The sequence below is a fragment of the Pinus tabuliformis genome, chromosome 5_2 (assembly GCF_031772625.1).
Source record: "Pinus tabuliformis cultivar Carrire ecotype Pingquan chromosome 5_2, CPIR1, whole genome shotgun sequence".
Lineage (NCBI taxonomy): Eukaryota > Viridiplantae > Streptophyta > Pinopsida > Pinales > Pinaceae > Pinus > Pinus tabuliformis.
The window spans coordinates 244,024,022-244,044,169 of record NC_142306.1 but is presented as its reverse complement, the minus strand read 5'-3'; the positions used below and the strand labels follow the sequence as shown (position 1 = coordinate 244,044,169).

At 40.6% G+C, this 20,148-nt stretch overlaps 1 protein-coding gene across 1 annotated transcript in view; it reads right to left on the bottom strand.

Annotated features, from left to right (window-relative positions):
• Nucleotides 1-3,647: 3,647 nt before the first annotated feature.
• The window catches only part of VIP3 (Transducin/WD40 repeat-like superfamily protein), a 48,980-nt gene continuing 32,479 nt past the window's right edge, over nucleotides 3,648-20,148 (bottom strand). The window contains exon 2 of the mRNA XM_089436223.1: nucleotides 3,648-4,683. Within this exon, the coding sequence (XP_089292349.1) occupies nucleotides 4,054-4,683 (630 nt within the window). The 3' untranslated portion in view covers nucleotides 3,648-4,053. The remainder of the gene's footprint in view (nucleotides 4,684-20,148) is intronic.

Below are 20,148 nucleotides of genomic sequence, written 5' to 3'. Positions count from 1 at the left end.
CCACACAGTAATCTGTCACGCAATGTTCTACCACACAGTACTCTGTCACTCAATACTCTGTCGCGCAGTGTTCTACCACACAGTACTCTGTCACTCAGTTCTCTGTCGCGCAGTGTTCTACCACACAGTACTTTGTCACTCAATAATCTGTCGCGCATTCCGACCAGAAGACAAACCAGCGTCTTTTCCTTTGCCCTCTTGGTGTCCGCAGCCCCTTCCGCCTCAACCCAAGGCTCCACCGCAACACTGAGACTTCACCATATCTGCCAAGGTCAGGCCCCCTTGCTTCACCCTTCTTCCACCTTCCCACGCTCATAAACTAGCCCCATTGTACAGAGGTCGGAAGTGGATACAACGTAGGTGGACCTGGAATATGATTTGTACAGAAAACCACCCAAAAGAAAGGCATTAATTTAATGTATGACCAAAAAAATAAATGAAGCGTCGGACTGCACTACATCCCTTTGGAATTCCACCACCCAAGCCAGCAAGCATATACATAAACAGTAACCCTCCGAGAGTGGGAGGTACACCAAAATAAAAATTGTGGCCCCCATGCACCCTTGAGTCTCGAGTCCATAGACCAGGCCCTGATCATTTACTAGAACCCTTACTCTCCACTGAGCTTGCCCAGACAATGCAAGCTTAAAACTAGAAGCCTAATTATCAACATGCATAGGAAACATCATGAGATAAAACCGGAAACCAGTAAACGTGCTCACGCAAGAACGAATGTCGGCAAAAAAAATAGAAATCGACATTACATAGTCAAGAAGGCCAACATTTCCAATCATAGAAACTGCTAATTTAACCGATGTTTCTTTTCCCCTCTGGACGCGAGGCTTATCACGAGTAGCAGCCCCCAACCCAAGATACAAAGATAGCATTATAACATACCAAACTTTATACACCAACCTCGAACTGAAACAGGCGGTTGTTGGGTATACCTCTCACATTCCCCGCATTGCAAACCTGTAAACATCAAACTTAGGCTCCCTAAGAAGCTAAGGACCCAAGTTTATGCGTCAGACAGATAGCCTTAACTCCACCTCTGCTCCGACCACCTGTAGGCACTGAGGGTTACCAACCTTCACGTCGTGGATTTGCCTTGATTTGCAACGCTTCATGTTATCACAGTGAAGTGTGTGAGAACATGGGGGATATCACCCACCATCCCAAACCAATAAATGCTCTGTCATATCAATCAAACCCAAGCGGTTCTCCAAATGTTTAGCACCCCAATCGGGGAGTTGAATAAATAAGATGTTTAGCACCCCAATCGGGGAGTTGAATAAATGACATCTTATTTGGTCAATATATCTCAATTGTTTTATGTCTCTTATTTTGCTTGAACTTTCAAATGAATTAACATCATGAACTACTCCCTCATAATTAATTTTCCATCTCCATAATCCATATCCATACAATTCAAGGCATTACACTTATAATATATAATTTCTAGATTTGTGGTTTTTTTTCAAAACTACTGCATTATAATTGATTTTCCAACTCCATAGCCCACAGAATTCAAGGCACTTGGATCATAACCGATAACTTCTAGGTTTTTTTTTTTTTTTTTTACCATGGACCTGCACTTTCAAAGGCAAATTTTAAATGCTTTAACAACAGATTTCCAAGATTAGCAGAATTTCATTGTTAGATGGACATCTGTGTTTTAGCTTGTTATCCAAATTTTTCCAAAATTCGCAGAATTTCACTGTTAGATGGACATTTGTGTTTTAGCTTGTTATCCAAATTAATTTTAAGGCAAATTCCAAATCTGATTTATATGTAATGACAAGTACAATTCACAGTTTAAAAGCGTTGGTCTCCAGGTTCAACCTTCATTTTCTACGAATTGCCCCAAAGGTTTGCAAATAATAATCCAAAGTGCAAAGAGAGTATATGATGTTATAAAGTACTTTCTCAAATTTCAATTGTCACCTCTTCCAAAGTTTATATTTGAAACTCGCTGGTTTTGAACAATAACAGTGCTTGTGACAAAAGCTTTGGCTAAAAACAATTCATTAATCTTGTATATTAAAGACAGAAAAAAACAAAAAAGGACCTCAAGGAGGATGCAAAACTTCTTTTTACAAAAGAAATATTATTACTGCTTCATAAAAGTATGCATTCCCCACTAGTTATAACAATTTTATTTTTTAAATAAAAAATAAAAATAAATTAAGAAATTCAAAATAAAACAATATTAAAATAAAAATTATTCAAAATTTTCCAAAGACGACAGAAAGATGAAATATAAATGTATTTTAACGCAAACAGTTAAATTTTAATGTAGAATAGCTTCCCAAGTTAGCACAATTTTTTTTTTGTTTAATTTAAAAGCTAGCTTGACTTCATCTTCTAATTCATAAAGAAGAGATACTTCACATACTTTACCAATTTATATAACAAAAATGGTTTTTGTTTAGAAGCTAACTTTGACTTCTATCATCTAAATTCATAATCAAAAGATAATTCATAAAGAAGAGATACTTCACATACTTTACCAATTTATATAACAAAAATGGTTTTTGTTTAGAAGCTAACTTTGACTTCTATCATCTAAATTCATAATCAAAAGATACTTCGAAAACGGTATGGTAACATGCAATGCATTGGTTATCATCTTTTTACTTTGTTTCACAATGGAATTATATTAATAAAAAATACTGTAATGGAATGAATCACGGCTATGTTTTCCCAAAATTTCGTTTCCAATTATGAACTGATAATTGATAAACAACTGCATGTCTTTAAACACTGCCTCCAGATTTAGTGGGTCTTCAGGGAAGAACATTCCATTATCCTTATAAATGCCTTGCACCAGTAATATGCCTGACTGATAACTAAAATTCATTTGTCATTATATTTTCATACCGAAGATAGGTGCAATATGCCTGACTGATAACTAAAATTCATTTGTGATTATATTTTCATACCGAAGATAGAGATCTGTAGATGCAAAAGCGAAGCCAACTTTAGAAATGGCTGCTGTCAAAACAGTTGAAAGCTACACAAGACAAACGATTTCAATCTAAACTCATATCTACAGGACCCCAATTTCAAGAATCTGAAAATATTAATATGTAAAAATGGATAGCTCAAATCTACAGCAGCCACAAACGAATGACAAAAAAAATATTTTGATGGATAGGAAACATTTTACCGACAAAACATATACTCTGTGCACCTGCTTTCTAAAAGCGTCATTTCTGACCTAATGTTGGAAAAGTTGAACATTAAAAACACAAGGACGTATCTAATATCAGAAAACTTATAGGCAACTACTCACTAAAAGATGATCTGAAACAAGAGTATCCAGCGCAATCAGACTTTTCAGAAAATTTCCATTAAACCCAGTCTCTATACCATACCATAATCATACTATAATCCTAAATTGACCAAGAAAATCCTAACAATCATGAATTTTAAAAAAAATCATTTCAATAACGTTTCTACAGGAAATACTCATAACATATAATAAAGAAGAATATGCAGTTATAGTTGCCAATAAAAGGCTGTCCTCGAGTGCCATTAATTGCCACCCATCATTATATAACAAAACTGCCAGATAATTTTACATAGATAACGCTAATCAAAGTTAGAATCATTCACATCACACAACCAACTGTAATTATCCCATCTTCAAAATCCAGATGTACTGGCTTGGAACTATATACGCGGGCCACTTGAACAAAACCCTAAAAACCAAATATATATCCATGCCTTATATCCAATATCAAGAAAGCAAACTTGAAAAAGATAGCAACATTTCCAGTATAGTCACTATGGGACGGGTAAAATTATAGTTTTATCTCCTTCAAAGAATCGCATCTGATTTTGATTGGCATAAAACTCTGGATACTTAAACAGCCTAGGAAAGGTTGGTTGTGACTTCACTCCACAAAACAATAATTTACCAATCAACCATTCTCCTCAGAGTGGGGATTAGAACTACTATGTAAATTTGACAGAAAGCACAAATCTCACACGTGCTAAAGAATGCCATTGAGATCACACAAAATCCCTGAAAGCAGACTAACCCAAATCTCAGGTAAAGTCATACAATGATATGCTTTTATCATCAGAAACACTTGCAAGCCTGCCTGATCTAGAACCGGAAGACCCAGTTGGACGAAATGCCACACCCCATACTTGATCAGTATGATTGGTCATTGTTTGGACAGATGTCCTCATAGAGAGGTCCCAAAGCCTAACTGTTCTATCACTGGATCCTGTGGCAACAGCTAAACCATCTGGGCTGACATCGATACTCAGAACCCAACTTGTATGCCCAGACATAGCACAGATAAGGCTCTTGTTGTCAACATCATACATATGAATATGCTTGTCATCTGAAGCAGAGAATAAGATCCGAGAATCAGTGGGAGAAAAAGCGAGGGATCTCACTGGCATGTAATGACCCTCCAAATAGTACAGGAATTTGCCACGTATCACATCAAATATTGCAATTGTCCCGTCCATTGTGCTGCATGCAAGACGACTTCCATCTCGACTCCATGCAACAGCTAGAACAAATTTCCCTCCAGCTTTTTCTGATGATTTTGTGTTAGTACCCTCTCCTTTAGGAACTTCAAGGGAAACATCTGTCCGCCATGAAGTAGTATCCCACAGCTTCACAGAGGCACTACCCCCTCCAGCTACAGCCAACATATCCCCCTGCAAAACACAAATGAAATAAAAGTCAATACTCACTTTTACAAGAAAGAATGTGAAAGAAAGACAAAAAGCACCTGCCAACTTTATTATCTACTCGAAACAATACGGATATAGGAGGTTACTTCGAAAGGTAAGGAGGTGGTTGTCGGATTCGAAGTTGCACTTCCCAAAAATGTATTAAACCAAGCAAGGCCTCGGAGTTTCGTAAACAATTTCCCATGTTTGCCACATTTGTTCATTTGGAGAATGTGCATAACTGTTGCCAATGTGCTCACGAAGGCACTAGATGGCCTCACATTTTAGGAATGTGCATAACTGTTGCCAACGTGCTCACAAAGGCACTAGATGGCCTCTAGCATGAAAAAAGAAAATTATTCTACAAGAAATACCTACATATCATCAAAAGCATTGTCTATATTGTGATACTCATCATCAATATCACCCTCTAAGTATTAAAATAAGATAGAAAAAACTCGAAATGTTAAATCCAGATTTTGTTAGAGTGATCGGTACATTTTTAATAGCATCATGATAAAGGAGTTCAACAATCAATGCCACTAACATCAAGGTACATAGACAGCTTGGTGCTCTTGATTAAATGTTAGTTCCATCCCCTTGTACACAAAATGGTTACAATCTGAAGAAAATGATGTGATCCACCCAAACCTAAAATCCTAAAAACTGTTATGCCTGTTGGAACTTGGATTTGAGTGGGATCTAACATTCTACTTTAGCCAAATGAAATCCAAATATAGGTTGAAACCACTCTCAAACATCCTGAAGCAATAAATGTTAACTTTTAAAAATGACATTCTCCTTTATCTTTCATGTTCATCCTTTTACTTGAATTCTTAACATTGCCATTATTTACACAACATTAGTAGGGCCCTCGGATTGAATATTAGACTGCTCCACTTAAATTATAATAATAGTTAGTATTATTATTTGCGTTCAAAGGTCCTTGGTTGCATTGTACACAGCTGACTGGTTCGGTACCGAACCAGCCTTTTCTGGTTCCAAGCCACCGATTGGACTGGTTTTGGGATTAAAATGACCTGACCAGCCAGTTCCACCGGTTCCAATATCTGATGATTTTATAAATGAAGTTCTGACCATGACCGCAGCTATAGAAAGACGCGAAATTGCAAATTTATGGAGCACTTAAGTGTTTTTTTAGTTACATGCACTCTTGCTATATAAATGAGAATTTTTGCATATTTGTGTATGGTTTCGATTTATATGGATGTGCATGCGCGCACACATGTTTCTTTAAATTTTGAATATTTTATATATTTTTTGGTCGACAGTATTTTTGGTCTGGTTTTTTTTCTGGTTTCGGTCTGGTTCTGACCTGTTCCTGGTTCAGGGGGGTCGACCAGTTCAGTTCTGATAACATTGCAGAGATGACACCAATAATTCCAATACTATTGTTAAACCTCATCAAAAATTTAAAACTGAGTGCATTCTACAACCCTAATAACAACAATTACCATCTCATAATAACAACAATGACCATATACAAATTATCCATACACGAACCTTTTGTTGTCTTCTACCTTTTTCTTCATGATGAAATTTCAGTTTTGCTCTTGCTCTCTCAAGATAGTAATTTTTGATTTTTAACTGTGATACAATTCACTATTTGTTTGGTCCAGTAATCTGTAGCAAACTCTCTTCTTCTTCAGTATTTTCAGATGATTTAAACAATTTTCTTCTTCAGAATTTTCACTGTTTAATTGCTTTCCACTCAGTCTTACTATCTTTGTCTTCTACTTAATATTTCCTAGAGGCCGTTAGAGTCAAACTTCAACAATGAATAGCTTTTAGACTTCAACTTTAACCAAAACTAACCCGGTCAACAATATCCAAAAAAATATGGTGAACAAAACAATTTACTCATTATGCCACAAGCAAATACCTAATAGAATGACAAACTTATATTACTCAATACTTGATCCGCGAAGTCACATGACACAAGGGCATAGATCACATAAATAGGAGTACCCAACAGAAGACACATCGACCACAAAATCAGGGAGGACACATTATATATAATTTTTTTAAATTACAAATGAAAAAATAAAAGATAGACATAAACGTCATTTTTTTAAAGCTATAACACTTACAAAATATTAGTACAACTAGTTACTACATCAACGATGACCAAACACGAAAGAAATTAGAACCATAAACTGTATTACCAGTGTTTTAAAATTCAGCCGAGCCAACCAAGCCTGACCCTTGCCCAGGCCGGCTCGGCACAAAAACCGGTTCAATGGCCGGTCTGTTACCAAACCGGCCGAGCCGGTTTAAGTTGGACTTGGCCAAGCCGGTCACCAACTCGACCGGCTTGGTAACAGGCTGCCCAGCTCAGCCAAGTCCAACTTAAACCGGCCAAGCCAACCAAACCTGGTCTGCAGCGCATTTTGGAGGGAAAGCGGACTCCAGACTTGCTTATTTTTTGGTTTTAGGTTTTCTGTTTGTCCATCTAACCTCTCCCAAGCCTATAAAAGTTACCCAACCCCCTCACATTTCCTCAGCTATTTCATTGCATTTGTGAGAATTTGTGAAGGGTTTGTGAAGAATTGTGGAGTTGGTTTTTGGAGCAGCAGTGAGGAGTCTTGGGCAATCATTGGAGCCGCAGTGAGGAGCTTCTTGGGCAATCATTGGAGCAGCATTGAGGAGTTGGTTTGTTGGAGCAGCGTTTTGGAGGTTAGAGCCAAGAGATTTTTTCTTTCACTTCTCAAATTTGCCTTTGCTTGTGTTTTTTTTGCAAATCTGGAAATCTAAAAGAGTATTTTTTGTAAAAGAAATGAACATTGAAGAGTTGTTTTTTTTCTTTTCATTTTCAGAGTTGTTTCTTTTCATTTCCAAGTCCAAATATCAGAAAATGGCTCCTTGAATTAAAGATGTTGCTTGGGTATACGTTGAGATGATTGATAATCAAATGCATTGCAAATTTTATCATAGAAAAATTAAGAGAGGTGGAGGGGGCATTCATAGGCTGAAACAACACTTGGCTGGTATTAGAAGCCAAATTGCTCCATGTGTAGCACCAGTAGAACAAACTGGGGATATTACGAAGGAGTTGGTAGAAAATTTTGAGAATTTTCAGGAAGAAAAAGCTAGGCAAAAAGAAATAGAGGCTAAAATTGGGAGGAAGAGTATAAAACACATGACGGCTGCCAACCCCAATTTTGATTATGAGGGCTCTTCATCTATCCCTTGCACTGATGTATCCAACCCCTTTCGCTATGTTCCTCCCTCTTTAGAGTCTATTCAAGAAAAGTGTAAGGGTAAAATTAAAAAAGAAGGGTGTTATCAAAAGTTATTTCACACCCTCCTCTCCCTCTGATAGTGCACATGGTCCTCAAGCTAATAGAGGTCAAATGCAGCCCACTTTGGATGACCATCAGAATAAAGAATTGAGAGAAACTACCTATGATTACATAGCTAGATCGTGGTATGATGTTGATATCCCCTTCAATGCCTCTCGTTCACCATATTATGAACCTATGTTTGATGCCATATTTGTTGCTGGAAAGGGCTTCAAAGGCCCTACTATGCATGAGTTAAGGGGATCTCTTTTGCAAAAGAGGTTTTGTCCATTAATGAATATTTAAAAGATTTCAAAAGCTCATGGGCAAAAACAGGATGTACCATCATGTCAGATGGATGGACTGATCAAAGGAATCGTACCATCATAAACTTTCTTACCTTTTGCCCATACGGAACCATGTTTCTAAAATCAGTTGATGCATCCGATAGGGTGAAATATGCACACTTCTTGTTTCAGCTTTTGGATGAGGTTGTTAAAGAGGTGGAGGTGGCTAATGTTGTTCAAATCATCATAGATAATGTCTCTAACTATGTTCTTGTTGGCAAAATGTTAGAGGAAAAACACAAAACCATCTTTTGGACGCCATGCGCTGCACATTGCATAGACCTCATGCTTGAGGATATTGGTAAAATAGATTGGATCAAGAACATTATAGAGCATGCCAAGAGCATAACAAAATATATCTACAGTCACTTGTGGATTTTGAAACTCATGAGGAAACACATAGGGGGTAAGGATATTATTAGGCCTGCCATCACTAGATTTGCAACTCATTTTTTGACATTGCAATGTATGTTTTCCCAACATAGAAGCTTGCAAAGAGTGTTTTCCAGTGATGAATGGAATGAATGTCAATGATCTCACAAACAGGATGGCAAAGTTGTGAGAAAGAAAGTTAATGAAGAAATATTTTGGAAAAAGGCAACAGAGATTGTGAAAGTTGTTGAGCCACTAGTTAAGGTGTTGCAGTTGGTGGATGGGGAAATATTGGCTATGGGCTTCATTTATGAGGCTATGGATCAAGCAAAGGAGCAAATAAAGGCAGCATACAGGGATAGAGTGGCTAATTATGGGCCCATATGGGAAATCATTGCTCAAAGATGGAAAAATCAACTCCATCGCCCTATACATGCAGCTAGGTATTTTCTAAAACCAAGGTATCACTATAAAGCTCTAGAGGCAGAAGCTTTGACTGGGGAGGTTAGAGATGGATTGATTGTATAAATTGACCACATGGTCCCTAAGGAGAGTGACCAGCTAGAGATACACCAACAAATCACTTGTTTCAATAGAGCCACAAGAACCTAGCAAGCATTGCAAGGGAAGCAGATGATCCCAGTAAACAAACAATTTCAATTTTCAAATTCTTATATTGTTAAATTGTTTATAATTTGAAAGTTGAATATAATTTGTTGAGCTAACTCATTACACAACTACGTTTTTTGCAGCATAATGGTGGGAGGCATTTGGTAGCCATTGTCCTCAATTGCAGAAGTTTGCAATCCATATTTTGAGTCAAACTTGCAGTGCTACTGGGTGAGTGCAATTGGTTTGTCTTCGAGAGGATTCACACGAAGAAGAGAAACCGTTTGGAACAAAAACGGTTAAATGATCTAGTCTATGTCCAATACAACCTCCGGCTAAGATGCAACCAATTGCTAAACAAAAGACCTGATACAAATCCCATTGTATTGGAAGATATTGATCCAACATCAGATTGGGTAGTGGAGATTCATCCAACAAAGTTTGATTCTTATAGGGATATTGGTATTGATTTGGATTTACAGATGGAGGCAGTAGTTGAACATCATGTTCAGTTAAATGCAAATCCACTAGTACCAGGGCCAGCCCCAAGTCCTCCAATTGTAGGCACTTCCTCTACTCAGCCACGACGCAAGGGCATAGCTCGTCTATCTTAGCGTGCAGTTGTTGCGCTTGCTAGTGCTACTACTTCTACAGTTGTAGTTGGAGATGGTGATGAGGAGGAGGAGCCATGGGTTTCCCTATCTGTTAATTTAGGTATGTTCTATGCTGAGAGCAAATTTACTTCAATTTTCCATATTAGCTCAAAATCAATTCCAAATTAGCAATGATATTCAGCATGATAGTAAAACGCAGATAGAACGTAAACATAAATCGCAGAAAACAAGCCAAGACAAGAGGACACACAATGTGGCGCCAGCCACGGACAAACCCCAATGTGGGGAAACCCTTGGTCAATTATTCTTATGTTCTTCAATAGTTCAGCAAAGAGGGAGATAGTACATATACATCAAAAGTCAACATTTTGACTTGTCAAAATAAGAGCAGAGATCTTCTCCAAGAAGATAACACATGAGGTAGCAGATCTAAACACAGGTGATTCCATCACCATGTTGTACCCATCACTGTGTTCCGCTTCGTTACACTATGTTGCACTCATCATACTGCATCCATTATCACTGTGCTGCACCCATCATGCTACACTTCATCATCACCATGCTGCACCATGTTGCTGTTAAAATTTGGTACCTGAGGACAGGTGGTTCGCTAAGGCTTTGATCTTTGGCCTAGGGAAAGGTGTCCAAAAGAATTTAATTTTTCTCCTAAAGTGACTTTATAATTTTATAAAGTCAAATCTAATTTAAAAGTGACTTTAAGTGATAAAGTTACTAACTTTAAGTGATAAAGTTACTAAAGTCTAATTTTAAAGTGACTTTAAGTCAATGTAAAATTAGGAAGGAAAAGTGACTTTGGAAATAAATGACTAAGTGGGCCTTTATTAAAGTGGGGTGAATTAAAAAATAGAAAGTGAGATTTAAATGAACATTTAATCTCAGCCCTAGATCTCAATCTATTTCAGCCATTGGATTTAGGGATTACCCAAAAGTCACTTAGGATTAGATTAAGGGAGGAAAAGGAGGAAAAAGTCATTCATTCTTTCATGAGCAGATTGAGAGAAGGAGAGCAAGAGAGCAAGGGAGATTTCTGGACAGTGAGGAAAAGGAGTTTCAGCAAGTCCGTACAACGGACTTTCAGCAAGTCTGTACAGCGGACTTTCAACAAGCCCGTACAGCGGAGTTTCAGCAAGGCGGAGTTTCAGCAAGTCTGTACAGCGGAGTTTCAGCAAGTCCGTACAGCTGAGTTTCAGCAAGTCGATGGCAGAAATCCGTACAGTTGTACTGCTATTTTTCGAGGAGGTCGTACAGCATTTATTGTTGTTTTGTTTTGTTGTTTGCAAGTTTTCCCAGTTGGCTGTGAGGCACAGAAAACGAGATAAGTTGTAAAATTTGCTTGCTGATTTTTTGCTGAATATTTCTCACTGTAAAAAGCATTTTCCAAAAATAAGAAAGAGCTCTCGAACTGGTTTTCCCCAAGAGTTGTAGGGGGTTTTTCCAGGGTCACTTTAACCAAACATCACTGTGTTTAAATGTGCTGAATGACTGTTTATATGTGCTGATTTTTATATTTCTGCATTTTCTAGCATTCTGTAAAATTTCCAGAATTTGTGTTTTCAGCAAAATTTATTTTTCAGTTGTTAAATGTATGGATATGGGAAAGGGCATTTAACTATTTTGGAGAAATAAGGTGAAACTAAAAACCGGGGAGGGAAATGAGAAAATTTTTACATGGTATCAGAGATTGAGTGCTGAAGTGTAGTTTGGGACAGCAAGGAGGAAAATTACAGCAAGCTGATTTTTCACTCAGAAAATTCCAGCAAGCTGATTTTTCACAAACAGCAGTTTTATCTTTACTACAGCAATGCTATTTTTCAGTTTTAGGACAGTAGGATGTCATTGGGATTGAGGGTGGAGGCTAGGTTGGATGGGCATAGCAATTACAGCGTTTGGAAGGAGAGAATGCAGAGTATCTTTGAGGAGGCAGAAGTCTGGGACATCATGGTGCATACCACACAGAACCCTGTTGTTGTGCCTATTGATGCTACTCAGTTGGCTGAGTATAATAAAAAAAACAACAAGGATAAGAGACTGATTCTAGACCGAGTCAAAAACCATTGCATTCCTCATGTGAGAAGAAAGAGAATTCCCATAAGATGTGGACAACATTGTCCAATCTCTACCAAAGTACCAATGAGAACCGGAAAATGGTCCTGAAGGAGAAGCTGAAGACTATTAAGATAGGTAATGATAGTGCAGCTGGATATCTCACCAAGATTACTAATGTGAGAGATGAGTTGGCAGCAGTTGGAGAGGACATTCCACCCACTGAGTTGGTGCGGATTACAGTGAATGGCCTCCCCCGTTCATGGATGAACTTTGCTGATGGGGTTTGTGCACGTGAGACCCTTCCCACATGGGAGAGGTTTTGGGATGATTGCATTTAGACAGAGATCAGGAAAGGTCAGCTTGGGGCAGCCAAGCCAGTTGAGCAGGATGAGGATGTAGCACTGGTGGCAGGAGGCAAGAAAGGCAAAGGGAAGAAGCAGGCTTCCACAAGCAATGGTGGGGGCAAAGGCAAAGGTAAAGATAAACAGGATAACACACAGAAGGACTATTCCAAGGTGAAGAGTTGGAATTGTCAAAAGATGGGACACTATGCAGTTGTGTGTCCGGAGAAGAAGAAGAAGGGGAAGAACCAGAGCATGGCAGCTTCAGCAGAGGTTGAGGACTTTGCAGATCGTTTTGACAGGGAGTTTGCATTCACTGCGTGTAAGTCCTCTAGTGCAGGATCACCTGCCACACAGGTTCAGAGGGAGCATGCTTTTCCCTTGATTAGCGGAGCATCTTCAGGTATCTGGTATGTGGACAATGGGGCTTCACGTCACATGACAGGAGCCGTGAGTACTTCTCAGAGCTTTCAGAGAGTGACACTGATATAGAGGTACTACTCGGTGATGAAAAAAGTTGTTAGAGCAGTCGGTGTGGGGACACTGACATTTCAGAGAGAGTCCAAACCTCCCTTGAAGGTGACAGATGTTCTTTATGTGCCAGGGATGAGGAAGAACCTCATATCCGTATCAGCTTTGGAGGACAGAGTATATGAGGTACTGTTCAAGGAGGACAGGTGTTGATGTATCCCAGGGGCACTCCAGCTGATTCAGCTAGAGTGATAGGTGTACGCCATGCAAAGGTGTACAAGTTTGCATTCCAGCCCCTTTTGGCATTGAGCAGTAGTACCGACAGCAGAGCTAGCAATTCTGAGCTGTGTGAGATTTGGCACCGCAGGATGGGGCATATGTATCATGGAGCCTTGAGGACATTGCGGGAGATCACTACAGGTGTGCCAGATTTCAGTACTGATCACTTTGATACTTGCAGAGGATGTGCGATGGGCAAGTTTACCAAATCCCCTTTTCCCAGCAGTGACAGTAGAGCGACTGGGATACTTGATTTGATTCATTCCGATGTGAGCGGTCGAACGCCTCATGTTTCCTTGAGTGGATATGAGTACTATGTTTTATTCATTGATGATCACTCCAAGAGGACCTAGATTTATTTCTTGAAGACCAAGAGTGAAGTCTTCAAGCGGTTTCAGGAGTTTAGAGCTCTTGTGGAGACACAAACAGGGCGGAAGATCAAGTCCCTGAGGTCGGACAATGGGGGAGAGTACACCCTTGGAGAGTTTGTTGACTATTGTGCAGAGGCAAGCATTAGGAGGGAGTTCACTGTTGCTCACAACCCCCAGCAGAACGGGGTTGCGAAGAGGAAGAACAGATCCATCGTAGGCACTGCCAAAGCCATGTTACATGATCAGGGGTTGCCATTGTTCTTGTGGGTAGAGGCCTGCAACACAACTGTTTATTTACAAAACAGGAGTCCACATCGTGCCTTGGGGTACATGACTCCGGAGGAGCCTTTTTCTGGGAAGAAGCCTGATATTTGTCATCTTCATATCTTTGGGTGCATTACATACTCCTACATACCCAAGGAGAAGAGGACCAAACTAGAGCCCACCGCAGAGAAGGGTATCTTTGTGGGCTACAATGAGACCTCAAAGGCCTTTCGGATTTACATTCCTGCACAAAGGAAAGTTGTTGTCAGGCGGGATGTGAAGTTCGAGGAGGACAGGGCCTTTAGGAGGTCACGGGAGTTAGAGTATCTGGATCAGCCAGACCCTCAGCAGCAGTTGAGTCAGTCACAGGGATCCAGTGGGCAGGGATCAGGAGGATCCGGAGGTACATCTACGAGGATGTCAGGTCCGTCAGTGAGCAGCAGTGGCTCACCGAGCCACAGGGGTGGTGCTCCGGGCAGCATGCAGAGCAGTTCATAGAGTAGTTCACTAGGGAGTCCACTGATGGACAGTTCACACAGTACCTCAGCTTCTACAGGTTCAGGTGCAGGCAGGAAGACAGCAGACAGACAGTGAGGAGTTCAGGCTCCTGATGATGGGGAGGAGGAGTTTCATTCTCCAATGGGAGAAATGTGCTCAGGGAAGAGGAAGCCCAAGCGGCTTCAGGACACCTTGAGAGATGCCACATCTATTGCTGAGCCTAAGAGGCTAGTCAGAGAGAGTAGACCACCTTAGAGGTTTTGTAGCTATATGGCAATGGTTACCAGCATCCTTGACTCTGAGCCTTCTAGCTATGAGGAGGCAGCTAGCCAGTAGGTCTGGAGAGAGGCCATGCAGGAGGAGTATTCTTCTATCATTAAGAATGATGTTTGGGAGGTGGTGTCGAGGCCTGAGGGCAAATCCGTGGTTACTTCCAGATGGCTTTACAAGGTAAAGCATGCTGCAGATGGCAGCATTGAGAAATTCAAAGCGAGGTTTGTGGCTAGAGGGTTCTCCCAGGTAGAGGGAATTGATTATGAGGAGACCTTCGCTCTTGTGGCTCGATATACTTCGATCCGCTCCATTATATCGATAGCAGCAGAGATGGGTTGGAAGATCCACCAGATGGATGTAAAGACTGCATTTCTCAATGGCTTCATACAGGAGGAGGTGTACATTGAGCAGCCACAGGGCTTTGAGGTGCATGGGAAGGAGTCCCATGTGTGCAGACTGAAGAAGGCCCTTTATGGCCTAAAGCAAGCTCCCAGAGCTTGGTACTCCAAGATAGATACGTACTTGCAGGGGATGGGTTTCACAAAGAGTGAGGCAGATCCAAACCTTTACTTTATTGTGATAGGTGAGGAGCCTCTCATTCTGGTGTTGTATGTGGATGACTTGGTCATTACAAGTGCAGAGAGACTCATTGAGCACTGCAAGAGAGATCTTGCGACGGAGTTTGAGATGAAGGACATCGGCTTGATGCATTATTTTTTGGGTTTGGAGGTGTGGCAGGAGGAGGGGCATTTCTTCCTTGGGCAGGGGAAGTATATTGTGGACATCCTTGGCAGATTCCACATGGAGGATTGTAAACCCATGTCGACACCGATGATTACCAACTGGAAGAAGCTTCATGCTTTGGATTCCGAGTTGGTGGATCCCACATTATACAGGCAACTGATTGGTTCCTTGATGTATTTGGTCAACACTAGACCAGATATTTGTTTCGCAGTCAACACGATGAGTCAGTTTATGTGTGAGCTTAGGAAGGTTCACTCGGTGGCTGCAAAACACATTTTGCAGTACTTGCAGGGGATAGTGGATTATGGTCTGAACTACAGGCAGGGGGATGGAGTGAGATTGGCAAGTTATACTGATTCTGATTGGGCAGGTTGTGCTTCTGATAGGAAGAGCACTTCAGGTGTTGTTTTGTGTTGGGTTCGGCAGTAGTGTCATGGTTCAGCCGGAAGCAGCAGTCAGTAGCATTGAGTACAGCAGAAGCAGAGTATATGGCAGCCAGTCTAGCAAGTTGTGAGGCCATCTGGCTTTGCAAGATGTTGTTTGGCTTATTTGGCCAGCCGTTGAGACCTTCAGTGATTTACTGTGATAATCAGAGTTGCATTAAACTCACGGAGAATCCAGTATTTCATGACAGGTCAAAGCATATCGGGATCAAATATCATTTCATCATAGGCTGTGTTCAGAAGGGCGCTGTGAAGCTTGAGTATATTCCCACTGATGAGCAGGTTGCAGATATTCTTACCAAAGCCTTACCACGGGGCAAGCATGACTACTTCAGAGACAAGATGGGTGTGGTGAGGAACACCTTCCTCGGTAAGAGGGAGTGTTGAAATTTGGTACAGAAGGACAGGTTGTTCCCTAAGGCTTTGATCTTTGGCCTAGGGAAAAGTGTCCAAAAGAATTTAATTTTTCTCCTAAAGTGATTTTATAATTTTTATAAAGTCAAATCTAATTTAAAAGTGACTTTAAGTGATAAAATTACTAAAGTCTAATTTTAAAGTGACTTTAATAAAGTCAATGTAAAATTAGAAAGGAAAAGTGACTTTGGAAATAAATGACTAAGTGGGTCTTTATTAAAGTGGGGTGAACTAAAAAATAGAAAGTGAGATTTAAATGAGCATTTAATCTCAGCCCTAGATCTCAATCTATTTCAGCCATTGGATTTAGGGATTACCCAAAAGTCACTTAGGGTTAGATTAAGGGAGGAAAAGGAAGAAAATGTCATTCATTCTTTCATGAGCAGATTGAGAGAAGGAGAGCAAGAGAGCAAGGGAGATTTCTGGACAGTGAGGAGAAGGAGTTTCAGCAAGTCCGTACAGCGGAGTTTCAGCAAGGCGGAGTTTCAACAAGTCCGTACAGCGGAGTTTCAGCAAGGCGGAGTTTCAGCAAGTCCGTACAGCAGAGTTTTAGCAAGTCCGTATAGCTAAGTTTCACCAAGTCGAGGGCAAAAATCTGTACAGTTGTACTGCTATTTTTCGAGGAGGCCTTACAGCATTTATTGTTGTTCTATTTTGTTGTTTGCAAGTTTTCCCAGTTGGCTGTGAGGCACGGAAAACGAGATAAGTTGTAAAATTTGCTTGTTAATTTTTTGCTGAATATTTCTCACTGTAAAAAGCATTTTCCAGAAATAAGAAAGAGCTCTCGAACTGATTTTCCCCAAGAGTTGTAGGGGGTTTTTCCAAGGTCACCTTGACCAAATATCATTGTGTTTAAATGTGTTGAATGGCTGTTTATATGTGTTGATTTTTATATTTCTGCATTTTCCAGCATTCTATAAAATTTCCAGAATTTGTGTTTTCAGCAAAATTTATTTTTCAGTTGTTAAATGTATGGATATGGGAAAGGGCATTTAACTATTTTGGAGAAATAAGTGACACTGAAAACCAGGGTGGGAAATGAGAAAATTTTTACAGTTGCACTATTCTGCACCATTCATGTTGCACTTCTCACTATGTTGCACCCTTCATCATGTTGCATCTCATCATGTTGTAAGGTAACTAAGCCCTTCAAGGGCTGCAGACCACCTAGGAGAGCCCCTCCTAATCCATACTGCCACCTACACTCAATGCATGCTGCAATATTCCCATGGAACAGCCTTAGCTGCTTGCTATGGCTTGCAACCTAGCAAAGCAGCTGGCTGTAGCAATCTATTCTTCCAACAGGTCTCATGAATCCTTAATTCATGCCCAAACATAATCTTGATACATCGTTGCCTACTACACTAATTCAAGTTGCATTTAAGGTCCTTATTTCAATGTATAGGTTCACTATTGATCAGCTATCCTTTGCAGCGAATAGGGCTTCATCATATCATCGAACAGCAAATTAGAAAGTTGTGTTAGGGCTCCTTGATAGCCCTTGAGGACTGCAGCTAGGGTAGCTTATAAAGACCCCTCTTTGACTGTGTATAGCGATGGTTAAGGCCTCCTCTTCCCAACGTATTAGGATCCTTCTTGCTGCATAGAACCATCATCTGACTATGGATAGAACAGCGTACAGATTAGGCCAATGTTTAGGGTGCATCTTGGTTGTGACTAGTGCACACACAGAACTGTGCCTGGGTCTCTTTTCGAATAGCATGTAGACCTCTCCTTAGGACAGCGGACTGAGGACCCTTTGAGCAACATATTGACTATGATTTTATCTTCCCATTACTACGTCTAGGGCACTCTAGGACAGTGGCATTAGACCTATGTTTAGGTCACTTCCTTACTGTGATATGGAAGCTTTCTTCCATGACTACGTTAGAGTCTAGGGCATCCTCTAGGGCAGCAAATTAGATTCCAAGGCATCCTTCCATGACAGCATATTAGATCCTTCTATGGTTGCTTGCAAGGCTCCTCCAAGACTGCATTAAGGACTTGCTTCATTGACTGTAAATTAGGGCAGCGTAGGATCTTCAAGAAGACCCTTTTTCTTCCACGTCTAGGGCACTTCATGGAAGCGTTAAGGCATCATTAGGCTTCTTCCTTTCCTACGGATTAGGGCATCATTAGGCCAGCGTATATCCTAGGGCACTCCCTCTAGATCTCTTCTTCATCAAACCCAAAACAGAATGAAGAGAGATCACAAGAGTGTGTGTCAAAGTGACTTGAAGGCCACGTCTATTTATAGTAAAATGTTGAGGATAGATGGGGGTAATTTGGTCGTTGGACAACCTTGACGAATTGTCACATGACACAAATAAATTCATATCTCTATGAATACATGTCGAAATTGATTGCTCTTTAGATCAATCCTACACCTCTCGATGAGAGGAATCCAAGAAAAATATCAACTGTTATAAATAAGTAGATCCTCATGGAGTTTGGCCCTAGTTGCCAATTTTAACACTCCCTCTCAACTAAGGAGAACTCCATCTACTAGTCCATCTGCCAGTCTATACTATCTCAACTATCAGTGCCCTACACTGCTCTGCTCTGTTGAACTATGAAGAAGAAGAAGTGATCGAGAATGTATCATACCATCCTCTACTGACCCGAAATCAGTCCCATATAAGAGAGAGTGTCTCATACCACTCTTACTGACCTAAAGTCAGTTCCAATAAAGAGTGTGTCATACCACTCTTACTGATCCAAAATCAGTTCCAAATAAAGAGCGTGTGTCATGCCACTCTTACTGATCCGAAATCAGTTCCAAAAGAGTGAGTTATATCACTCTTACTGACCCGAAGTCAATTCGAATTGATCCCAGATCAATATCATCCTAGCATAGGGAGTACGGTAGTTACACGATGTGTCCATTAGTACTACTATGGTCCCTATCCTCATTTCCCTACTCATTAGCCAAATGAGAGTTACTTCCCATGAGTCCCAGACTGCATGGGTAGGATGTCTCAACAGGAGAAGGATGAACCACTCATCCTGCCTACATGTCGCCATGGGGTATCCCAGGGGAAGGCTGAACCACTCACCCTGTACACAACAAATCAGTAAGGGAAGGTTGAACCACTCACCCTATGATTGTGTCTCAACAAGAGAAGGATGAACCACTCATCCTGCCTACATAGCAGACCACTAGGGGAAGGTTGAACGACTCACCCTACGGTTGCTCATCGCTCCAAAAAGTACCCCAAGCCCCCTGGAGCTCCCAAAGCTCAATGCCATATTATACTGGACCTTCAGGAGAGAGTCTCTCCACGACTCCTAGTCGTTCTCGGAAAGACAAGAATTTGACCTTTCCCAAGGGCTTTGTCAAAATATCGACGACCTGCACATCAGTCCCAATGTGATGGAGCCTTCTTGCTCCTCATTGTACCATATCCCAGATAAAGTGGTACATAATGTCTGTATGCTTGGAGCGATCATAGAACACGAGATTCCTCAACAATCGAATCCCCTTTTGACTGTCACAGAAGATCACGATGGTATCCAGCATGTGTTCAAACGGCGCACTGAAGAGCTTCCTCAGCCAAGCAGTTTCACACGAGGTCATACTCATAACTATGTATTCAGCCTCAGCAGCGCTCAAAGCAACAAAATTCTGCTTCCTGCTCATCCAAGATATCAAAGCAAAACCCAAAGAGAACCAGCACCCAAAATAATCAGCATCAAAATAATCATGCAACTTCACATTGCCTGCCTAATCAGCATCAAAATAATCATGCAACTTCACATTTCCAGCAATGTATCTCAATTCATGAGAGATTGTGCCCTGAAGATATCTCAAATGATTCTTGGCACCAATCCAGTGAGGCTCAACCATATATGAGCTCAACATGCTAACTGCAAAACATATATCCAAACAGGAGTTCACCAAGAACATCAATGCTAGTATGAGTTTATGAAACTCAAAGGCATTTCCCAAATCAGGTCTGGCATCACTACCGCATAACTTCTTAAAGTTAGGCTTCATCGAGGTAGTCACGGGCTTGTAGTTCACCATTCCAAATCTGGAAT